This window comes from Sinocyclocheilus rhinocerous, unplaced genomic scaffold (assembly GCF_001515625.1).
Source record: "Sinocyclocheilus rhinocerous isolate Xijiao unplaced genomic scaffold, SAMN03320098_v1.1 scaffold3102, whole genome shotgun sequence".
Classification (NCBI taxonomy): Eukaryota; Metazoa; Chordata; class Actinopteri; order Cypriniformes; family Cyprinidae; genus Sinocyclocheilus; species Sinocyclocheilus rhinocerous.
In genome coordinates this window covers 84,218-105,961 of record NW_015654111.1, presented here as the reverse complement: position 1 = coordinate 105,961, position 21,744 = coordinate 84,218, and the positions used below count along the sequence as shown (strand labels likewise).

At 40.0% G+C, this 21,744-nt stretch overlaps 1 protein-coding gene across 1 annotated transcript in view; it reads right to left on the bottom strand.

The window, feature by feature from the left end:
• The window catches only part of LOC107716961 (E3 ubiquitin-protein ligase HERC2-like), a 55,868-nt gene that overhangs the window by 3,402 nt on the left and 30,722 nt on the right, over window positions 1–21,744 (bottom strand). The window contains exons 37-87 of the mRNA XM_016523602.1: window positions 21,319–21,503; window positions 20,948–21,095; window positions 20,649–20,845; window positions 20,268–20,498; window positions 19,653–19,791; window positions 19,346–19,492; window positions 18,781–18,923; window positions 18,330–18,594; window positions 17,908–18,050; window positions 17,699–17,797; window positions 17,448–17,616; window positions 17,226–17,351; window positions 16,873–16,981; window positions 16,646–16,785; window positions 16,371–16,561; window positions 14,612–14,717; window positions 14,440–14,531; window positions 14,174–14,349; window positions 13,973–14,084; window positions 13,713–13,794; window positions 13,223–13,366; window positions 13,052–13,142; window positions 12,778–12,955; window positions 12,293–12,374; window positions 11,290–11,461; window positions 11,021–11,165; window positions 10,603–10,828; window positions 10,341–10,512; window positions 10,032–10,218; window positions 9,682–9,825; window positions 9,221–9,412; window positions 8,962–9,115; window positions 8,165–8,272; window positions 7,943–8,074; window positions 7,690–7,848; window positions 6,555–6,673; window positions 6,349–6,474; window positions 6,106–6,261; window positions 5,900–6,015; window positions 5,526–5,724; window positions 5,095–5,309; window positions 4,516–4,693; window positions 3,792–3,953; window positions 3,606–3,697; window positions 3,379–3,518; window positions 3,052–3,239; window positions 1,672–1,869; window positions 1,503–1,586; window positions 684–825; window positions 384–578; window positions 136–248 (exon numbers count right to left, since the gene is read on the bottom strand). Of these exons, the coding sequence (XP_016379088.1) occupies window positions 136–248; window positions 384–578; window positions 684–825; window positions 1,503–1,586; window positions 1,672–1,869; window positions 3,052–3,239; window positions 3,379–3,518; window positions 3,606–3,697; window positions 3,792–3,953; window positions 4,516–4,693; window positions 5,095–5,309; window positions 5,526–5,724; window positions 5,900–6,015; window positions 6,106–6,261; window positions 6,349–6,474; window positions 6,555–6,673; window positions 7,690–7,848; window positions 7,943–8,074; window positions 8,165–8,272; window positions 8,962–9,115; window positions 9,221–9,412; window positions 9,682–9,825; window positions 10,032–10,218; window positions 10,341–10,512; window positions 10,603–10,828; window positions 11,021–11,165; window positions 11,290–11,461; window positions 12,293–12,374; window positions 12,778–12,955; window positions 13,052–13,142; window positions 13,223–13,366; window positions 13,713–13,794; window positions 13,973–14,084; window positions 14,174–14,349; window positions 14,440–14,531; window positions 14,612–14,717; window positions 16,371–16,561; window positions 16,646–16,785; window positions 16,873–16,981; window positions 17,226–17,351; window positions 17,448–17,616; window positions 17,699–17,797; window positions 17,908–18,050; window positions 18,330–18,594; window positions 18,781–18,923; window positions 19,346–19,492; window positions 19,653–19,791; window positions 20,268–20,498; window positions 20,649–20,845; window positions 20,948–21,095; window positions 21,319–21,503 (7,709 nt within the window). The remainder of the gene's footprint in view (window positions 1–135; window positions 249–383; window positions 579–683; window positions 826–1,502; window positions 1,587–1,671; window positions 1,870–3,051; window positions 3,240–3,378; window positions 3,519–3,605; window positions 3,698–3,791; window positions 3,954–4,515; window positions 4,694–5,094; window positions 5,310–5,525; window positions 5,725–5,899; window positions 6,016–6,105; window positions 6,262–6,348; window positions 6,475–6,554; window positions 6,674–7,689; window positions 7,849–7,942; window positions 8,075–8,164; window positions 8,273–8,961; window positions 9,116–9,220; window positions 9,413–9,681; window positions 9,826–10,031; window positions 10,219–10,340; window positions 10,513–10,602; window positions 10,829–11,020; window positions 11,166–11,289; window positions 11,462–12,292; window positions 12,375–12,777; window positions 12,956–13,051; window positions 13,143–13,222; window positions 13,367–13,712; window positions 13,795–13,972; window positions 14,085–14,173; window positions 14,350–14,439; window positions 14,532–14,611; window positions 14,718–16,370; window positions 16,562–16,645; window positions 16,786–16,872; window positions 16,982–17,225; window positions 17,352–17,447; window positions 17,617–17,698; window positions 17,798–17,907; window positions 18,051–18,329; window positions 18,595–18,780; window positions 18,924–19,345; window positions 19,493–19,652; window positions 19,792–20,267; window positions 20,499–20,648; window positions 20,846–20,947; window positions 21,096–21,318; window positions 21,504–21,744) is intronic.

The following is a 21,744-nucleotide window of genomic DNA, read 5'->3' as shown; positions in this document are numbered from 1 at the left end:
CTTCCCATAAAGCTTCAACTCTCGGCTGATTAATCTAAACCTTTCTTACCTTTCTTTTAAACATTTAGGTTTTAATTTTGCATTAGTTTTAGTTGACAATAATAACCTTGGATTCACTCACACCCACGGTCCTACCTCACTGAGATCTGCGATGGTGAGATTCATGCCTGCCAGCTGTTTCCACACAGGTTCAGCCAGGTACAGACTTAGAGGACTTCCTGTACGGATTGCTATGCCCAGGAGCACACCTATACACAAATAAATGAAGAGAGCATGGTATATCAATAGATCTAATGGTGGGAAGTTCTACAGCTGTGCAATTACAAACTATTTCATCAAGTCTTGAAAGTATTTTCAATGTAGGAAACGCAAGCAGAAGGTACCTAGGAAGCGGAACATGCTGATGTGCAGAGGGGACTTGGCAGCTGGGTTGAGCAGGAAGCAGTCTCTGTTCGCTCCTGACTCGTCTCGGCCGTTAGGAGTGACGATGAGGAGAGGAGTGAGACCGTTCTGTAGTTCCTCACACATTTCTGCGATAGATTCACTGTATCCACCACCACAGTCATCGACTGACTCTCCTACAAACACACACAAAGGGTCAAAAACATGTTAAAGACATGATCCAAGGGCCATTTTTCCCCTACATTTTCCCATCTTTCATCCTTCTCTAAATTCAAACTCACCCACAAACTTGACCTTCCAGACCCGGTGTGGCAGCAGCAGACTGTCAGGGCTGAAAGAGCTCATCTTAGCACACATCTGCCCAAACACTGACTTGGTGCCATCCGGCCCTGCCAGTCCTCCTTTACTGCGGGAACGCTTGACCTGATCGAGAGAATAAGGATAAATTATTACAGGCTTCTCCATATATAGCATTTCTGCTTTGATCTATAAACTCCACTCTTATGCTTTCTGGCTGTGAGACTTGCCAGATCACTGCCAGGCTCCAAGGGCCCTATTAGAGGGCCAATGGTCCATGAACAAACATATTTGGGGGTAAACCTCATGCTGAGCAGATTCAAAAACAAATCACACATGATGCTTAATGACCAAATCTCTCAAATATTAAGATTAAGTGCTGCTAATTCTCACTCAAAATGATAGCTAAAATAAAATGGATGGTAATAATCATGTGGTGTACATAGTACATGTGTGTCCATGCTGACAGGAAGGAGCAGGAAAGGCAACAGTAATTACGGTGATTAGGGAAAGGGAGATAATTTTACAGAGGACCCGCTAGCTATTTTTGCCCATTAAAAGTGATTGTTCATTTTGGATCCTGTTTACCACTCTAATGAACTCTCAAACCAAGTGGGAAATGCAAGCAAAAATTAGCTTTGGTGAATAAATAACATGCAATAACAACACAATGGGTTACTATTTAATGTAGTGACATAAGAACCTGTTTGTTAACATATTTTAAATGTGCAAAAAATAAATAATTACATGCAAGATATAAATTTTGGACCCTGATTGTGAGTGTGCAGTGTATACACGTGTACCTGTATCCTGTTTAGCTCTACCACTGGCCCATGTTGTCGGTCTCTAACCATTGTGGCTTGAACCACCTTTCGGAATGCTGCCTCCTATAGATATTTAAAACAGATATTAATCAATATAATCACTACTGTACATAACTGTAATTTTAAAAAATCAAAAAAATATTCTTACCTTGCCCTGCGAAATAAGGATTCCTCGCAGTGTGTCAAAGCCAACGGAGACGCCGTGTCCAGTTCCACCCAGTCGTCCTTCTAGGTCAAACATTGGGATACAGGGGCAGAAGAGCTCAGAGATGTGGTGTAGTAGCAGTAATCGGTTCCTCAGGCCTATGATGGCGATCTCCTGCAGGTGGTTGTACTCCATAGGAACCTACAGACAGACATTTAATTACTTAAACACAACATTTAATCAGTGGTGGACAGTAAGTATTTTTTACTTCATTACTGTACTTAAATACAGTTTTCAAGTATCTGTACCTTAATGGAGTATTTTTATTTTGGGAAACTTTTACTTTACTACATTCCAAATCATAATATTGTACTTTTTACTCAGCTACATTTCATAAAAACATGTTGTTCCTCATTATTTTGAACTGGAGAAATCATCACGCACTACGAGACGTGATAACTGTGCCCGATTCGTGAACGAGCTGATTCTTTTCAATGAGCCTGTTAAATCGTCTCGCAAATCGCACTGAATGATTCATTCGCGAATTGGATTGAGCAGATTGCAGCTGTTCTCGAGTCAGCAACTCACTGATTCAAATGATTCGGTCCAAGCGAGTCTCAAGTTAACAATTCACTGAATTCACAAGTCTGACTCAAAAGAACGGGAGATCCTCGGAGCTTGGATAAAGTAAGTTACTAATGCCAAATTTGAGCATTTATTATTGTAAATGAAAATCATATTTAGGTCATGAGTGTCCATTGCTTGCAAACTAAAGCTGCAGTAAAAGTGCTGTTTAAGCCCACTGTATAACATTTTTGAACGTAGACATGTCCATATTTGTGTATTACCATCTGAATGGGGGAGGTTTTATTTAAAAACTAAACAATGTTAAAATAAAACAAATCAATGCCCATACATCTACCCCGCTACCATAGCACTTTCAAATGATGTAAAAGTAGTATGTCTACATAATGTTTTTCTTAAAATGCTAACACATTTTGCCCAATGCACACTCTGTTTTTATATTGTATAATTATATTTGGCAACACATTTTGTATTTCCTCATTTCTACTTCAGTGTATGAAGTATTTTTAGCAAGAGGATAGAATATATAAAATTGCAAAATAAATAAACATTCATCAATCTGTATTTTTTTACTTTTAATACTTAAGTACATTTTACCCAAGTAAAATCGAAAAGGAGTACTTAATACTTTTACTGGAGTAATATTTTATCAGGATATCTGTACTTTTACTCAAGTACTTGATTTGTGTACTACGTCCACCTCTGCATTTAATATGTTTAAAAGGTTGAACTGTTAAATATTTAGTTCTTTGAGATCGTTTTTTGCATGTGATTCAGCTATATTTGGTGGTACAGTACCTGAGCAGGCAGTTTTCCAGCATTGGTAGGTTTACTAGTGGACCAGGCAAGTGTGTGTGCTGAGCCACAAGCCACACGGTTGATCTTCTTGCCCTGCAGTGCCGCCACGAGCCTGGGCCGCTGAATAGCATTGGTGGTCCCATCACCGAGCTGACCCTCATCATTGTCACCCCATGTGTACACTTCACCTGTATGTTCAAATTCATGTCTTTAGCAAATACTCCTCCAAATACAAATAGGTATACAGACTATGCCAGACAAAAGAAAACCTGATATATTTTATAGTATATAAACATGTTACAACGACTTTATACCCAGATGACCTACCATCCTCTGTGCAGCATACACAGTGAAGAGAACCAGTTGCTATGGCTATGACCTTCTTGCCTTGCAAACCCTGGACCTGCCGGGGTCTACGTACATGATCATCCGAGCCGTGTCCCAGTCTGTGGTAGTCACCTTTCCCCCTAAAACACACATAAACATGGAAATAACATATGTTCTCACTAAATAAAAGCTCAGTTTATGTGCCACTGTATTATGGGATTGATTACCATGTGTAAACTGCTCCAGACTTTGTGAGCGACACAGAGAACTGAGAGCCACATTCCACTTTCACAACACCCAATCCAGTTAATGAGTCAATCTGAGCAGAGAGAGACAATTAGATGTGAATATTCATACTGGAATCACTAACCAGAAAGCCTTTGATGCTTGAGTAACTACACCAGCAGTCCCACCTTCATAGGCACTTTACATCCATCACTACCTCCTCGGCCCAGTTTGCCATAGTCTCCATCCCCCCATGACCAGACCATGTCGTCATCAGTCAGACACAGGGTCTGGGCGTCCCCACTGCCACATGCAACGTCTATCACCCGGTGACCCTGCAGAGCCTCCACCTATAAACATGCACAAGCAATGCACAGAATATACAGTCTTAGAGAGTCGAGATGCTACTAACTAAACCAAATTTAGCAGCAGTTTTCAAAATAATGTAGTTCCAAAAAATTACACTACTAATTACCACCGACTAATTTCAGAGAATAAGTTTGTTTGGTTAGTTTACGGTTATTAATTTTAATACTAATAAAAACTATTTATTATATTAAAATAATTAAAATATAATGTTATTAAATTATTATTATGATGTTCCCACGCCATTTTCAATGAATTTCCATCATTTTCCCAGTTGCTTATTAAAAACATATTTTTTTAATTATAGATTGTACACAACAATTTCTGATTTCTGAGCATAAAATATTATATAAGTATAATATAATAATTATTATATTACAAAAGTCTAACAATATTTAGTAATGCACATTTCATTAAATACCGTCATGTATCATGGTTTTGTTTAAAAAAAAAAAAGTTTTATGAGATGTAAATTTGTGTTATTTTCTATTTGCAATCTTTTTTGTTTTTGTGGCAGACAAATATGCATAATTGTAATGAACGCACCAGTTTTGGTTTAAGCTGGTCCTCACTGTCTCCATGACCCAGGCGACCATAACGACCTTTGCCCCATGTGTAGAGCTCTCCGCTGGCTGTGATGCAGGCACTATGGGCCCCACCGGCCGCAATGTCCACAACTTCCACCCCTCTGAGAGACTCAATCACGCGTGGACGGTCACATGGGCTGGGAAAAAGACAGCACTACCAGTCACACAAACTGCACTTCTTGGTATAAGCTGCTAAACCGAATCAGTAATAGTCTAGCGCACATATTTGAGTGGGTAATGACTTTTGCTTCTTTAAGGAACTACATGAAGTACTGTGGTACGATACAGTCATATCCCATAGTACAGAATTCAGAATTTACATGGTACTCAAAGACACTTCTAAAGAATACCTTGGTATGAGTTCTAAAAATCATGGTATCATGTCCAAAAATGTACTTTTCTGTAAGCATTTGTCTTCACTGTGAAAATGGGAAACTGTTAAATACTGAAAGTTAAGTATGTAGAAGGTCACTACATGAGATGAACCAAAGGTGCCCATGTGAAAGGACAACAGTAGTAACCACAGTATGGGGCTGACCTTCTGTTTCCATGTCCCAGTTTTCCATCTTCAGCCTCTCCCCAGGAGTACAGTTCTCCTTCAGAGGAGAGAGCCAAGCAGTGTTTCCCACCAGAGTTCACAGCCACCTTCCGGATGAAAACATGCTGGATCGACTCCAGCAGGGTCGGAGTGGAGACGGACTCTGTGCCCCCTATTCCCAGACGACCGCCGGCACCATATCCTGTAGCATACAGCTAAGGACAGCGCAGAAAACATTATTCGGCTAACAAAGTAACTAAAACTAGAAATTAGAGCAACTGCTGAATATACAACATTGGTCTGTATTTCATTTAAAAAACAAAGGGCAGCACTAAAAAATACAAATGGGATTTGTATTGAAGAACTTAAAAAAACCTTTGCTGGCTTGGAACTACAAATTTTTAAATTGTAAAAAGCAAATTAAGCCTTACTTTCCCATCAGCGGTTACAGCAAACAGGGTCTGCTCTCCACCGATCAGCTGAACAGGTCGCAGTGTGGCTAGAGCTTCTGTTGGTGTTGGAACCTTGACTTTTGCTCCTTCAATACCACCTAACTGACCTCGGTGATTGTGTCCCCAGCCGTAGATGGTCCCACTGCCGCCGGCTGAGAGCGTCCAATCATCTGATCGTCTAGTGAACCGCAAAGAAAAAGAAATTGTGAAATAAATTAAAAAATGACTTAAAAAGGATTAAAATAGAATCCCACCCATTTAAAATTACTTAAAGGGTCACCAAGTCATTTTTGCTTTTGTTGCACTACCTAAAGCAACGGTAAAGTGGTCTCGGATTTGTGAAGTTGATTTACCTGTTCATCCACTGAACTAACTGCTCATCCTGCTCCCTCTTAAACAGGTCGTGACTCTCATGGAGTGTGTTCATGTTCTCATAGTCTGCCATGAGCTCACGGATTTTCTTTGCCACCTGGTGGAAAAATGCAAAACATTTACAGAACATAAACACAACAGCTCTCCGTAAAGTAAGTCATTTCAAACCAATATTAGAAATCCCTACCTCATCCAGGAAAGGACGGGGCAAAGGCGTCCTCTTGTCTAGAGCCACTAACACTCTTGAGGCGGTACAATAGCGGCGGAACCAAGCCCACTTGTGTGTCTCAGCACAGCATGGAAGAGTGTCCAACTCCAGGTCACATGCAAGTGCCACCAACACCTACATAGGACAAGCAAGAAAAATATTATTTTAGGAAAACTCGTACTGCAATCTTACCATGTCCATCTGTTAGGGAGGCAAACATACCTTGAAGAAAGGACTGTGGAGCAGCTGTTTGCCACCTCTGGCTATGGGTTCCTCATACTCATACTGTCTCTGTAAAGCCTCGGGAAGTCCTTTCACCAGAGCGGCTAGTGCACTTCCTGTAAAACTCTACACAACATTCAATACAAGTTATGTCAATTATTATGTTTATTTATTCACTTATTTAATTGTATAGAACACTGTCTAACCACAGAGCGAGCCTCTCCTTCACTGTCTCCTAAGAGGCGGTTGATGTTTATGGATTGGCCATATTCAGTGGTTAGGAGTTTTCGTAGCCTCTGCAGGGCCCACATACGATGACCAGCCGCTGAACAAACACATAGAGACAAAGACACAGTCGAATATTGATTATAAAACCTTAAATTTAAGATTTCAAGATTAAATCTGAGATTTCAAGATTTCAAGTATTAAATAACCTTTTTCGCTAAAAGCCCAAGACACACACAGACATCTAAATATTTCACATCTACAATCTCTCCAAAACATGGACTAGAAGAAATTATAATAATTATAAAACATAATTGTATTAATTATAAATATAAAAATAATAAATTATTAGAAATAATATATAATATAATATATAATAATTAGGGCTGCCCCCTAATTGTCGACTAACCATTAGTCGACGAGAAGAGGCTTAGTCGATCCAAATTTTTTTAGTCGCAGGGACAAAAAAACAATTAATAATTTCCACAGGGAGGTGGCAAAGTAATGTAGCGCGTGATGGACAGATTATTAATAGCTGGTCTATGTGGTAATTACAGTGCATCGTTCAGGACATCCACACAGTCATTTTTCGTTTGGGACCTCAAATGTGGCTTTCATCTGAAACATGTTAGTAGTAGTGTCATTACATGACCGCTTGCTTTAACGTTAACCTAGAAAAATATGCACTATTCAAGTGTCTGTGTGGAAGCTGAATAGTAGTGCGCTCACTCGGTGCAATCATTTGCTTTTAACTTAAAATACTCACAGATAAGAGTAACACATCTTTTGAATCTGTAAAAGGTCTCCTTTCATTTGTGTGCACTCAAATTAACAACAAAACGTTGTGCTTTTGTAAAATGATGAAAGAAAACAGGATCCGCTTTCTGCCGTCTAGGACTCTGTGAACTTGAGCGCAAGCATAATGCTGATAAGCTATTGGCAATTAAAGGCTCATTATTATGAATTATATGGTTTATTAATATAAGTATGTGATTAGTCGAATAATAATCGCTTTAAATGAACAACTATTTGTCAATCAGAAAAATTTTTAGTCGAGGGCAACCCTAATAAGAATAGAATAGAATAGAATAATTCTTTCAAAGGTTCTTCTCTTACCCAGGGCACTGAGCTGGGCACAAGCAGCAAGAGAGGCTGCCAACCTTGGAACAATGCTACGGTTTGAAGCAAAGTTCAGGCGAAAGTCCAGCAGACATGTTACTAAATCCATCGAAGGGCAGGACAGAATGCAACGGTCTGACAGGAGGTCTTTAGGACCTGCAGGTAATTCAATAAAAGGTCAATCACTTCAGAATATCATGTTACATATGAAGTATGTACAATGAAGTGATATCATATTAAACTGATGTACCAGCGGCAGGCATGATGGGATAGACAGTGAAGCGCCAGCCCCAGCCGTTAACAGAGCCATCACTGGTGAACTTCCATTTGAGCTCATCTCCCGGAATCCTCAATTCACTGGACCAATCAGACCACTCCCGACCTAAAGGGGTGGAAACAGGTATGGTTATGTGGCCAATGCTCAAACAACTTTTTTACTAGTGTTAAAACAATAAAGAATAAAGAATGTGACCTGATCGAACAGACACAATCCTATTGGCTCCGTCCATGATGGTAAGAGGGTCGTGTCTCCTTTCTGTTGAACACTGGCGATCAAATTCCACCCTCAATCCTTCAGCACCTAAAATAACCACACACAAGATAAAATTTTCATGTCTTTAAATCTCCTAATTCTTAGAGCATAGAGCTTCATAAAGCATCTAACACTACAGTACAAAAACAATTTTTTTTTGAAAGAAATTAATACTTTTCTTCAATAAGCATGTTAAATTGATCAAAAGTAAAAATAAAAAACATTTACAGTATAATGTTAGAAAAATGTCCACTTCAAATAAATGCTGTTCTTTTGAGTTTTCTATTCATCAAAAAATCCAGAAAAAAATGTGTCAGTTTTAGTAGCACAACTGTTTTCAACATTGATGAAAATTAGAAATGTTTCTTCAGCGTGAAGCTGAAGGAGATGAAGGATCATGTGACACTGACGACTAGAGCTAAATGTTCAGCTTTGCCCTCACAGGAATGAAGTACAAAACAGTTACTGTAAATTGCAATATTATTTCACAATATCACTGTTTTTACTGTATATTTGCTCAAATGAAAACAGCATTGGTGAGTGTCGGTTAATTTCCATCAACAATAAAATACTAGATTTTTGGCTTGTGATTTTCAGAACTTTGCCTGACTGTACCAAAGTTTAATACTTAGATTCAGGGATTTGTTCAAATAAAAATAATAATGCTTTGGCAAGCACCATTAATGAGGTTGTGATGGCTGCCGAGATGCTGAATAAACAGAAAAACACAAGGTGACCTGGTATTTTCACAGTTCCGCTAGTGGAAGTGTCGTCAGTGTATGGGTGACTGCTCTCCACCACCACAGGCTGCGATGACAGCCGTCCACTTTGAGAGTCAGTGGCTACGTCCTCTAACTCAGTCACACACAACTCCAGCAGCATATCTGCCACCTGTTTGGCAACAAACACATTTAGATACGAGTACAAATAATTTCAAAGATTAAATAATAATGTTAGAAAAACATGTAGTGAGTTACTAAAGAGGTTAGTTTTTACCTGTGGGAAGGCTGTACCCATGCCAGACAGCACCACAGACAGCACCTCCTTGCCTTTATCGCCTGAGCGCAGAGACACAGCCAGTTTTAACAGGTCTACCAACACACGTGTGTCATCAGGAACCAGCAGACTGGTGAACTCATCCAGATATTGTGGCTCTGGGCCCACTGCTTTACTCTGGCTCTCAGAGTCCTGTTCCAATAAATCAAACCAGGCCACTGTAAATATCACTTTAGTTTATACAAGGGATTGAAGCAAAATCAACATACAAATGTAATCCTTTTTAAACAGACTTAAAATGCACGCATTTCATTTTAATGATCAGCAACAAACATCTGCAAAGAATGATTAACAGGAACATTTCTATGACCGGCAGGCTAGAATTCACTTGGCCCATTCTGTTATTTTTAAATAAATGTTTGACTTCATAAAACCACTGCATGCAAGCATGTGAGACTGACCTCTTTGGTTTTGGTCATGGTCTCAGCAATGATGCTGGCAGCACCAGGGTCATCTGTGACTGGGATAAAGGGGCGAGATGAAGCAGAGGCAGTTGAAGGGGTCACCGCTGATGAAGGGGTAGTGGCATCCTCAGACGTGGTCACCTAGACAGCATAATACCATATGACAGAATAAGCTTGTAAATGCACGGCATATACTGTTGTTTTGGACATTTGAATGATTGTGTATTAAAAGAAAAAAATAACAAATAAATAAAAAAATTGAATGTTACAGAATATTGACTACTGAAGAAAAAAAAGAAGTACAGCAAATGTGAATGACACTGTCATGCACAGGCAGCACTACTCACCTCTCCTCGTTTGCTGTCCATCCAGGGGTGCGGACTGACCCTCTCCTCTGTTTCTGAGGGCAGGGCCGGACCCTCAGCCTCACAGGGGCTGGAGGCTGATGAACAATCCGAAGGGGGCACTGGAGAGCTGGAGGGACACTCCAGAGGCATCATAAAGGCAGGCATCAGTGCTCCCACCACAGCATCCCTGTGTGACATGAGAGCAATTAAGTGATGCCAGAGCTTTTATTTTATTTTATGGAGCAGAAAACAATCAACCTGGAATGCAGAGTAGTTCTAATGCCCTAAATATATGCATTAAGATTGTACCTGGCATACATGATCTGCAGGGCAGAGAGTACATGGGACAGGGCTTGCTGTTTGGCCAGATTACCATCCAGAGAGAGCAGAATCTTTGCCAGAGATGGCCTGTTGGGCTTTACATTGTTCACACCATTTAGCTTATTACTTAGTAAAGATGGATCACTGTCTGATGGCACACCTACAAAAAAAAAAAAACAACCACAAAACTTTAACTTTAAGCAACAGGCACACAACGACAGAAAAGCAATGTAGATTGGGCGGAAATTACCAAGGTAAGAGGCTCCCAGAGAGTCTCTAGCAGTCTGGAAGAGGACAGGTTCATGGACGGAGGGTGTGGTGACATCTACGGTGGTCCAGGCCACGCTGTGAGAGGAGCCGCAGGCCACACGGGTAATTTTCTGCCCTTCTAGACCCTGCACCAGCGTAGGCTTCCTGTTGACTGTGGTTGTGCCGTTCCCCTGCTGCCCATGGTCATTATCCCCCCAAGCGTACACCTACCCAAACAACACTTCATATTACACAAGCACTAAAGTGAACAACTGTTCATCAGCAAAAGGTGAGTCTTGTTTACCATGCACCATGAGTTGCTTGATGTGCCAAAATAAAAAAGGAGGAGGAAACTGTTCTTGTGCTACTCCTCTACAGCGCCAAGCAGAAAAATGTAAAAAACCAAACCCGTAGCGCACCTGTCCAGTGTCTGTGACAGCCAGGCAGTGCAGGGCCCCTACAGCCACGTGAACAATCTTCTTTCCCCGTAGTCCTTCAACCATCTGGGGTTTGCGCACGTGAACATCTGTGCCGTGACCCAGTCGGAAGTAATCCCCCTTACCCCTGCACAATGCAATAGCAGCATGTTAAAAAGCTTCACTGAGGGAAAAAGCCATTTTTAAGACTCAGTCATGAATTGTACTGTAATGCATCTTCAAAAAAAAAAAATCTCCTACGATATTCTTACCAGGTCCAGACAACTCCAGATTTGGTGAGGGCAAGGGAAAATTGAGCTCCACATTCGATCTGACACACCCCCTGCCCATTTAGACGCTCTATGTTTTGAGGAATGTTACAGCCTTCACTTCCGCCACGGCCCAGCTTCCCAAAGTCTCCATCTCCCCATGAGAACACCAGTCCTAAAGAACATACAAAAACATAAATTCATATGTCTGCAACAACAAAAAATGCAACTAAAGAAACTAAAGAAACAAAACTAAGCTAAAACCAAATGAAGCTAAGTGAAACCAAACAAAACTAAAACTAAATGAAACTGAATGAAACCAAACAAAACCAAGGCGATCAAAACTAAACCAAACAGAGCTAAATGAAACTAAATGAGAACAAACCAAACCAAACTAAATGAAACTACACCGAACTAAATGAAACTAAACGCTACTAAATTAAACTAAACGCTACTAAATGGAAGCAAACCAAACAAAATCAAATGAAGCTAAACTAGACAAACCCAGATGAACCTAAATGGAACTAAACAAAACCAAGGCAAACGTAACTAAACCAAACAAAACCAAACAGATCAAAAAAATCAATGAAATCAAAATCAATGAATCTAAGCCAAACTAAACTAAAAGCAAAACCAAACAAAACCAAACGAAGCTATCCAAAACCAAACTTAAAACAGAAATAAACGAAACTAGACAGAACCAAAATCAACTAAACTGAGGCAAACCAAACGAAACCAAACAAAGCTAAACTAAAATAAACAAAGTAGACAAACTTAAACGGAACTAAACGAAACCAGGTGAAAAAGTGAAACGGAACTAAACAGAATCGAATAAAACTGAACTGAACACAACTAAACAAAACCAAACCAAACTAGACAAAGCCAAAAGAAACTAAACAGAACCAAACAAAATCAAAAGAAACAAAAAAAACGCTACAAAACAAGACAACACACAAAACAAATGAACCTCACAAATAAATCCACAAAACAAAAATCTGGTTTATACCTTCATCGGTGAGGGCAAGGGTCTGGGCATCTCGACTTCCACAAGCCACCTGGACAACACGATGGCCTAGAAGCACCTTGACCTGCAAACCAGACACAGACAAGTTTGATCTAGTGCAACGAGGGATACACACAGCATCCAGTGAATTTAAACTGCACAATGAGAATAAACAAAGTCTTTTTGAAGCAACTCAGTCCACTTTCCAGTCATCTTGTTACTTGACAGATATCTTCTATGTAGAAATAGGCATACAAGTGCTGCTACTATCTACATAAATTGGGCATGACTTAAATCTTCAAAGATTCTGTCACAATTCATTTTCAATTACATATTAAAAATCGTATATGATATAAAATGTGTTTCCGTCGTGCATTGCACATCACCTCCACCGTATAGGGATTCCTCTGCAAATATGGTAAAAATATGGTAACCCTGCAGTTCAAAACAGAGAGGTCTGAGTTTACGGATTTAAGTAAAACAAATACCAGTTTGGGTCTGAGCTGAGTGGTGTTGTCCCCGTGGCCCAGCCGGCCATATTCACCCAGACCCCAGCTGTACAGTTCACCACTGGAGGTGATGGCGGCACTGTGAGAGCTGCCGCAGGCAATATCTCGTATGCGCTTGGTTTTCAATGCCTCAATTAGCCGTGGCTTATCACAGTTCCTGGTGGGGGGGAAAAAAAAGAAAATTATCATCAGATCCCTCTAGAAGCCTTCCACATATTCTACATTCCTATTGGAAGAGGTATAAATAACCTACATTCGACTGAAATGCCCAAGCTTGCCATCATCTCCTTCACCCCAAGAGAATACTTTTCCATCCACAGTCAACGCCATGGCATGCCTTCCACCTGAACACAAAGTTAATTCACTTTAAACAACACGTTCTGACAACAAAGGACATTTACCTTCAAATGGAATAAGCTCATACCTGAATGTACAGCAACTTTCTTGACCACATAGTTGCTGAGGGCAGATATCTGTCTTGGTATAGGGATGGTTCCACTGGACAGTCCTAAACCAAGTCTTCCATTAGTGGCCTCTCCACAGGCATAAACTTTGCCTTCAGCCGTTACTGTAAAGACAAAGAATCAATCATTCATTTGGTTAAAAGAGTATAATGTAATACTCTGGTATCTAATTGCAAAATAATATGCATCCAATGCTAAAAAAACAGTAATTTTATATTTAAAATCCAACTAGAGAGACATACTGGTGTCATGTGCCATATTTGCAAAAGCAAAATGATACACAAGGCCATGTGTTACAGTGATTTTTACCACCTTGCATCATACACCAAGGGTTGGAACTTAAATTTCATAGACCACTTAACTGGTGGTGCAATCAATGTAACGCATGGCATTGAGCAGCACAAAGGCCTTCTATTGTTTTTTTTGTTTTGTTTTTTTTAAACCACTCACCAGCAAAAAGACTTTTAGAGCCTCCAGCCACCTGCACTACATTCAGAGCAGACAGGGTCTCTGAGAATGATGGGACTTTGATCTGAGAGAGAAAACAAGACAATAAGATTTGTCATTACAAGCTATAGCTATAAAAGTTATGCTATCAAATATTCAAGACCTCTGTAGAAAATATAACTTTATATAAAATAAATAATTTTGAAATAAAATTACATTTTAAAAAAATTACAAAACTGAATGTGTATTTACACATTACTGACCTTAGACCCCTTAAGTCCTCCAAGTTGGTCCTTATCGTTGAGACCCCAGACAAAGACTTTGGTTCTGATGGTGGCAGCCGACTCCAGCCCTGACAACCTCTTTCGAGTCAGACTGCAAAGGGAGATGAAAAGAGAAACTAAGTAATGTACCAGTTCATGCTTTTTCAGTTTATGCATTACCAAACCCACTAAAACACACACCTTCCAGTCGCTGTCTTCTCATCCTCCTCTTCCTCATTGTCAGATGCCAAGAAAGGCACAGTAGCCAGATCTTCATCCTCGGCGCGGACACGCCCCACAATGCTCAAGCCATGGATCTTACAGTCAATCCCTGAACTCCGGCACTGTTTTATGGCAATCTCGATGTACCTGTGATACTGAACACACAAACACAACAATGCTCAACATTCCTAAAGAAACAGCCCAAAAGAAAATTCTCTCAAATACTTGAGGAAATTCAAACCAACCTCTGTGCAATCACTGAGCAGAGAGACAGCAGTGTCTGTGGGATTGATGTTGATGGTCTTCAACTCAATCAAATTGTTGAGAGTGCTTCCACCTGGAGAATAAACACAGTTGATCAGGTCACCCATAATAGGCTTCACTATTAATGACCTGAAAGGCTTCGTGGTTCTTTACCTGATACCACCACCAGTGAAGGCATGTAGCTGCTGTCAGCTGGATCCACAATCATTTTCTGTCTGTGGACCAGGATGTCTGGGAAAAGCTCCAGCCTGATCCAGTGCTATTGAAAACAAGCAAAACAAAACACAGAATAGATTTTTTTTTCTTCAATCAACTAAACTCACAATCAATTGATCTTTGCTATGTCAACAACCAAATATACAGTACTGTTGAAAACGTGGGGTCGGTTTAAGTTTTTTTAATGGAAAAATATGCTCAGCAAGGCTGCATTTATTTGATCAAAAAGTAAAATAGTGAAAAATTATTACAATTTCAAATAACTGTTTTCTGTTTAGTATGTTTTAAAAAATATAATTTATTCCTGTGATGGCAAAGCTGAATTTTCAGCAGCCATTACACTAGTCTTTAGTGCCCCATGATCCTTCAGAAATCATTCTGATTTGGTGCAAAAGAAACATTTCTTATTACTATCAATTAGGGGTGCGACGGTTCTCGGTAAAAGACCGAACCATTCGGTTCGCCATCCTCGGTTCGATATGCATTTGTACCGCGATTAATCTCAGTTCTAACAAAGGATATGGATGATATGTTTTGTCGAAAAAACAAAGCTTCAAATACACATTTGGAGTAACAACTTTCGCTATTGCACAGGCTTTGCTGTCTCGTGTCTGCATCCGTGCGTCTTTCTGCATCCACACAGCCGACTGTCGACTACAGGAACAAAGCGCAGCAGAAGAAGAGTTTGTTTATCTCCGTGCAGCATTTAGTGGAATTCTCTCTTAAATTTAGCTGTCGTTTAATGTTGTTATATGAACAAATATATTAAGTTTTTGGATCTCTAGATTCATTTATAATTTGAGCTTCATCCTGTGTGATCAGCCTCACTGCTATCATTAAAAGCTTTAGGCAATCAGAATCTATTACATTAATTTCCAATGTATTTGACATTATGAAAATATAATGAACTGAAATAAATGCGCTTGTTTCGGTTTCGCAAACAATTTGTTTTTATCAGCAATCGTGTCTTAAATTATATTAAAAGTCATAATGCGCATGCACGATGGAGCGCATCAAAAAGGAGCGCAATTATATTAACTGAAATATGTATTTTAATATATGCTATATTTGTTGTCAGACATCAAATTTACCCTGAGTTTTATTCTATTTAAGAACATTAAATGTAATGAGATTACAACAATGAGTCCCTTCAGAAGACTGAATGAGTTCCTGCGGACAATTCCACCTCTGACCTGCTGACACTTATTTTGTGCTTTTGTTTCTATTTATTATCTATAATTACCTTTTTCCCCCAGTTATTAAAAAAACCTTAAGGCAAACTTTTAAATTAATTATCATTTATTTTTATTTTTTTGTTAGCAAATATTAGAGTATTCTTGTGGAAATTTCTAAAACCATTAATACTCCCCCTTACCCCCCATACCGAACCGTGACCCCAAAACCACAATACGTACCGAACCATAAGAAACTTGAACAGTTACACCCCTACTATCAATGTTGAAAACAGTTGTGCTTCTTAATATTTTTGTGGAAACGGTAATACATTTTTTTTTTCAGAATCTTCTAATAAAAAAAAATCTATTTGAAACATAATTTTTATAATATTATTCATGTCACTTTTAATCAATTTAAAGCATGAGTAAAGTAAAAGTATAAACATAAAATATAAAATAAAGAAAATATCTTACTGACCCCAAATTTTTGAAAGGCAGTATATGTTTATAATTAGACTGACCTTGCCCTGAGAGCCTGAGGACTGCCAGCATTGCTCTCCACAGTCTATGAGCCGAGACGCCTGGTTAACAGAGGATGAAACGCTGAGGTTCTTCACCACTCTGGACCACTCATCAATCAGCATGCCACGCTGACTGTTGTGATGTCTCTTCAGCTGCTTTCCTGAACGCCCACTGAAGGTGGGTGACTGACCTAAAGGGAAATGATTAGGTTACATTGCTGTAATGCTAAATGACATAAAGTAGCTACTGAATTACACATGAAATTTTCCTAGACCTGGTTCATTTATTCGTCCAAATGAATGTCTAGGGTTGTGTTTACGGGTCTTGAAGCAGCTCTCACAAAAGTCAAAGTCATCACAGCTCCGACACTTAAACCTGGAGCCATTTATAGGGAACATCTGACATCCGTCACACCTAAGAAAAATGTAGGAACAGGAGGGAAACTATTATAAGTTAGTTTATTTATTTGTGTAATTATTTATTTGTTGTCTAGATGTGTACCTGACACCAGGATGTACGCTAGGAACGAGTTCCATCTCTGACAGCAGCCCAGTCCAGTGTGACTGCTGAGGAAAGTCCACTATCACATCTTTCCCATTGGCACTGAATGCTGGACACAAATGTAACATGTTTACACAGAATGATGAAACCCAACTACAACAGTTCTCATTTATACTTGAAGAGAAAGCCTACAGGTTTGATACACATAGCAAAACAATTTGCTAAATACAAAAATGGATAGTTCAACCAAAATTTAAAAACATACAGGTTTTGATTGTGAGTGCAAGCAGTTAATTTTAGAACAATTTGTTTAAACCTGTGAAAGAAAAACTGTTTAAACATAATCGTGTTACCTTTGACCACTCCCACGCTCCTGTGCGTGACAGATCCCCACTTGTACTTTGGCGTTGTGACCGAGGGCTTCACTCGCACTTTATCACCAATCTTTATATGAGACGGAGAACTCTGGGGAGGAAACCCTGGAAAATAGAGAGCTACATTTATTTATTTAAAACAAACTATTAAGTCTTAAGCGCATATAAAGTGTTTAAGAGCAGAACATAAAGAGGATTTACCCAGCAGCTCAGTGTGGATGTAACGGACCCAGTACGTTCCTCCTTTCTGCTGCCAGTCACACTGCACATTCAGATCATGCAGGCCGTCTCTGTCCAGCTTGATCACTTTTCCCACATCTCCCTCATATACTTCCTCATACGTCCTGCAGCACCGTACCATCATGCCCACCTGCAACACATACAGGCCTCTGATCAGCTCACCTCGTCAATTACCACCCAAAACCAGTAAATTAACAAGCGCAGCTCCTCACCTGAATGTTCTCTCTCACATATACAGCGTAATCATCATTGCTCTGAAAATCGGACCTCTTTTTAAATGTCTGACTCTCTGTCACCACAACCCCAGGAGGCTGACATGCAAGGGAAAGAGCGTTTGTTATACATTTCATGACTACAAGTGAATCTGCACCTCATATCTGGTGCGTGACAGATCATTGTGTGAATGTGCAATTATACACACCAGAGGGAAGGCTGGTTCAGGCTCCTCCGGCTCTTCCAGCACCTCTTCATCAGAGTATTCATCTGATACAGTATCTGCATCTGACAGATCTGTAATATGAACATCTGGATGGTCCAATAACCAGGCCACTAAAGCCTCTACGCCTGAAACCCAAGCAATCACGAAATAAGCTGCTAGCAAAAAAAATACTATGGCGGTAGCATGACACAGATACTTTATGATTACAATATTAATATTACATGGTATTTCCTTCAAGGTACTTGAAAAACAAAAGGTATAACTTACATCATAGTACCCAAATGATCATGGTTTTACTAAAATACCATGATAAGCAATGGCATTTTCTCCTAAGGGCAGAAACATGTAGTACAGACACCGAATTCAATTTAACATTTCAAAAACTTGAGTTAGCGGTGCATTACCTGGCACTCCAGAAGTGCCTGTGGTTCCAGACAGTGATTTAAGGGCAAATTCAATGTTTTTCCTTTGAAAGCCCATATCCATCAGCTGCAGGACGATGGGTGCAGGTGGCACAGGTGAAGTCTTGTGTTTCTTCTGCTTGGGTGGGCGCATATGCTGCACAGTGACCGGTGTGGTGGCCTCGCTGGAGCTGCTGTCCTCAAACAAGGGGGAGGATGGGTGTGTGGATTCAACTGCCAGATACTGACACACTGCCAGAGCTGCTGCCTAAAAACATACAGGCACAAAGTCATTTGAAATTCAGGGAGAAAAAACATGGAAGAACTGGGTGATGTAACATCTGAGCTGGTAATTGAAAGGCTTTAAGTTCACAATCACATACAAAGCAAGTTCAATAGCCTCTGAGGCATAATGTTGATTACCACAGACAAATAATATTTGTTATAAAATGACCTCCAACTCCTGGCGGTGGAATATGGCTTTGATGGGGGATGGTTGAGTGGATGCTGACAGCAGCTGCTGGAGGAGGATGAGGGGAGGCTGAGGACCCTCAGGAGAAAAATCTCCCACATCAGGAGACGACGCACACTGATCCTCTGAACACAAACACACAAAATCCTTACAGAAGCACATTACAAAACTGTAATTTCCACAGAAAATAGAGTGTTGTTATTGTGAGACAGATATGGAACATAGAAAAAAGACAACATTTTTAAAAGTCAGTGACCCAAAAAAATATAAATAAAAATACCACACGTGGCCAGCAGGGGGCAGTGATGTGATACAACTGAACAGGATTCAGTCATTCCCAGTACATTACAAACAGTAAATAGATATAATCACTCCTGCATTTTCTGGTTGGTGTGTGAGCTGTGAGAAAATTGGATCACTTATGACACCAAAGCATTGAAGCAATTGCACAGAGAGGAAGACAAGAACAACTGAGTGAAGCAGGGCATCAGAAAATGCATGCCGCTTGAAACTAGAAGTGAGATCAAGAGAAACATTCTGGTCTTACCTGTAGGATTGGGGCTGACATCTATGACGGCTGGCTGAGAAAGGATCTGTCGGAGTTTGTCCTGGTGGGAGAGCAGAGCACGCGCTGCCTTCAGGATGTACAGTCGGAGCTGCCGACACCGCAACAAATGCACATCCACCTGATCAGCTGCAATGACAAACACATAAACCAGAATATTTATTATCATACACAGATTAGCTTGTGTGGAACAGATGTTTTTGCATGGGAAGCTGCATGAACAGTCTATTTCTTTTCCCATCAGATCATCAAAATGACATTTGATTTGTGATTGCTGCATATAGCGTACCCGGAAGTCCTCTGCTGAGGGATTTCTTCATGCGTTGTTTCTCTAGTTTGCTTCCCGCCAAGTTGACTAGCTGAGCCCACACCGTCAGCATAGGCTCAGTGAAGGGCAGGTTCTGAACACTGAATGGAATCATATGAAGCTACAAAGATATCAAGACAGACAGAAAATAAACAACATCAACCACAGAGAAAAACAATGGCTATGTTCGTAAAAACGTACTACTCTTAATATATCTGCAATATATAGTACTGTATACATATTGTGCATTATATTACACATATCTGTTTTCTTTAGTGTTTTTGAAGTTCTCTTATGCTCAACAAGGCTGCATTTATTTGATTAAAAAATACAGTAAAAACAGTAATATTTTGAAATATTACTATTTAAGTATGCTTTGTTTAAAAGAAAGTTCAAAAGAACAGACTTTTTTTTTTAATAGAAATGCATCCTTGCTGAATAAAAGTATTAATTACTTTCCATTTTTTTTACTGACCCCAAACTTTTGTACAGTAGTATACATACAATATACAACAGAGAACACTGTTCAGAATACTACATCCCACAATGCAAGGTGCTCAACTTGGGAAGTAACAGTGTGTGTTGGTGCATATGTACCGGTTTGAGCTGACTGAGCAGACAGACTTTGCAGTTTCTCATCTCATGGAACTGAACAGTGATTCGTCCTTTAGGTGTAATGCGAGTCACAGTGCCCTCCCCATATTCCTCATGAACCACAGGTCCTCCCAGACGCAGACGGTCATCGATCCCACCAATGACTGCCAAAACTGCCATCAGACTGCCCACCGCGGGGGCTTCTGCATTGGGAAGGTAGTCTTCGAGCACAGCCTGATAGAAACACAGAGTAGAAAAATTCAATATCATCTAACACCAGGGCTCAAACTAATATATGGTACCTTTAGTAAAATACTTCCATCATTTTACAACACTAATATTAGTTGGCTAATGAATATGAAAACATCAAAATTTGACTTGTACCGCTTCAGTGTGTCTGCCTGCCATGACACCACTGATACCGCTGAGCTGGGAGTTAATATATTCATTAATAAGGCTATTCCATTGGCCAAGGGAGTGAAGTGTACGCAGTACGGCCACTATTTCCTCTGCTAGAGTACTGCTGTGAGTGGCTGTCAGAGAGGCTTGAGGGCGTGATTTTCTCCTACGTATCGAACCTTCTGTAAAGCACAAAACGTGATATTAAAGTGACACCCTGATATCATAATTTGCACTACCTCAAAGAGCACATAGTGAGAAAGGAGTTAATAAATGTACAGTACCCCTGAGGAGGGGCAGATCTGAGGAACAAGTGCTGAGCAAGCTGCCAAGGAACCCAAAGAGTTTCTCCACCAGAAACTTCATATCCTGAGAGCGCTCTGTCTTATCCCAGGATGGCAATACTGCCTGTAGAAGCCGCAGGGCAAGAATCTGCCAGGGAGTGAGGAAAGATGGATTAAGTGGCAATAAATGGATCCTGTCAACAGCACTAATGTGTACCGCACTTCTGCACTCATTTTAACCCTGTGGTACTCATGAGGGTTTTAGAATGACAATTATACAGTAATGAGACAAGGAAAGCTCTCATCCTCTTGGTAAATCCAGTCAGAACGCATAGTAAGTGTTGAATGAAACCAGGATGCAATGCTGGCACCTGTCTCTGTAGCGTGACTGCAGTGAAGGACTGGTGGCCCTCCACGATGCGTATAAGCAGACTGATCCAAGCATAGGAGCTCAAGGTACTGCACATCTGGGGCATGAGAGCTATACTGCGAATAAATCCCAGCGTGCACCAGCTCCTGTGCTGCTCACGGGACACCAGCTTGTGAGATGAACAACCTAAAATACAGAGAGGGAGGAATGTGGTTTAAATAGAATTTAACCATTATATTATATTATTTTACCTGACTATATTACATTACATTATATTATATTTTATATTATATTATTACATAGCCCACTTTGTTAAGAGTATTTAACTACTACAGTGCCTTGCGAAAGTATTCTTTTTTTTTTACATTTAGTTATGTTGCTGCCTTATGATAAACTTCTTTAAATTACTTTTTTTCCACATCAATCT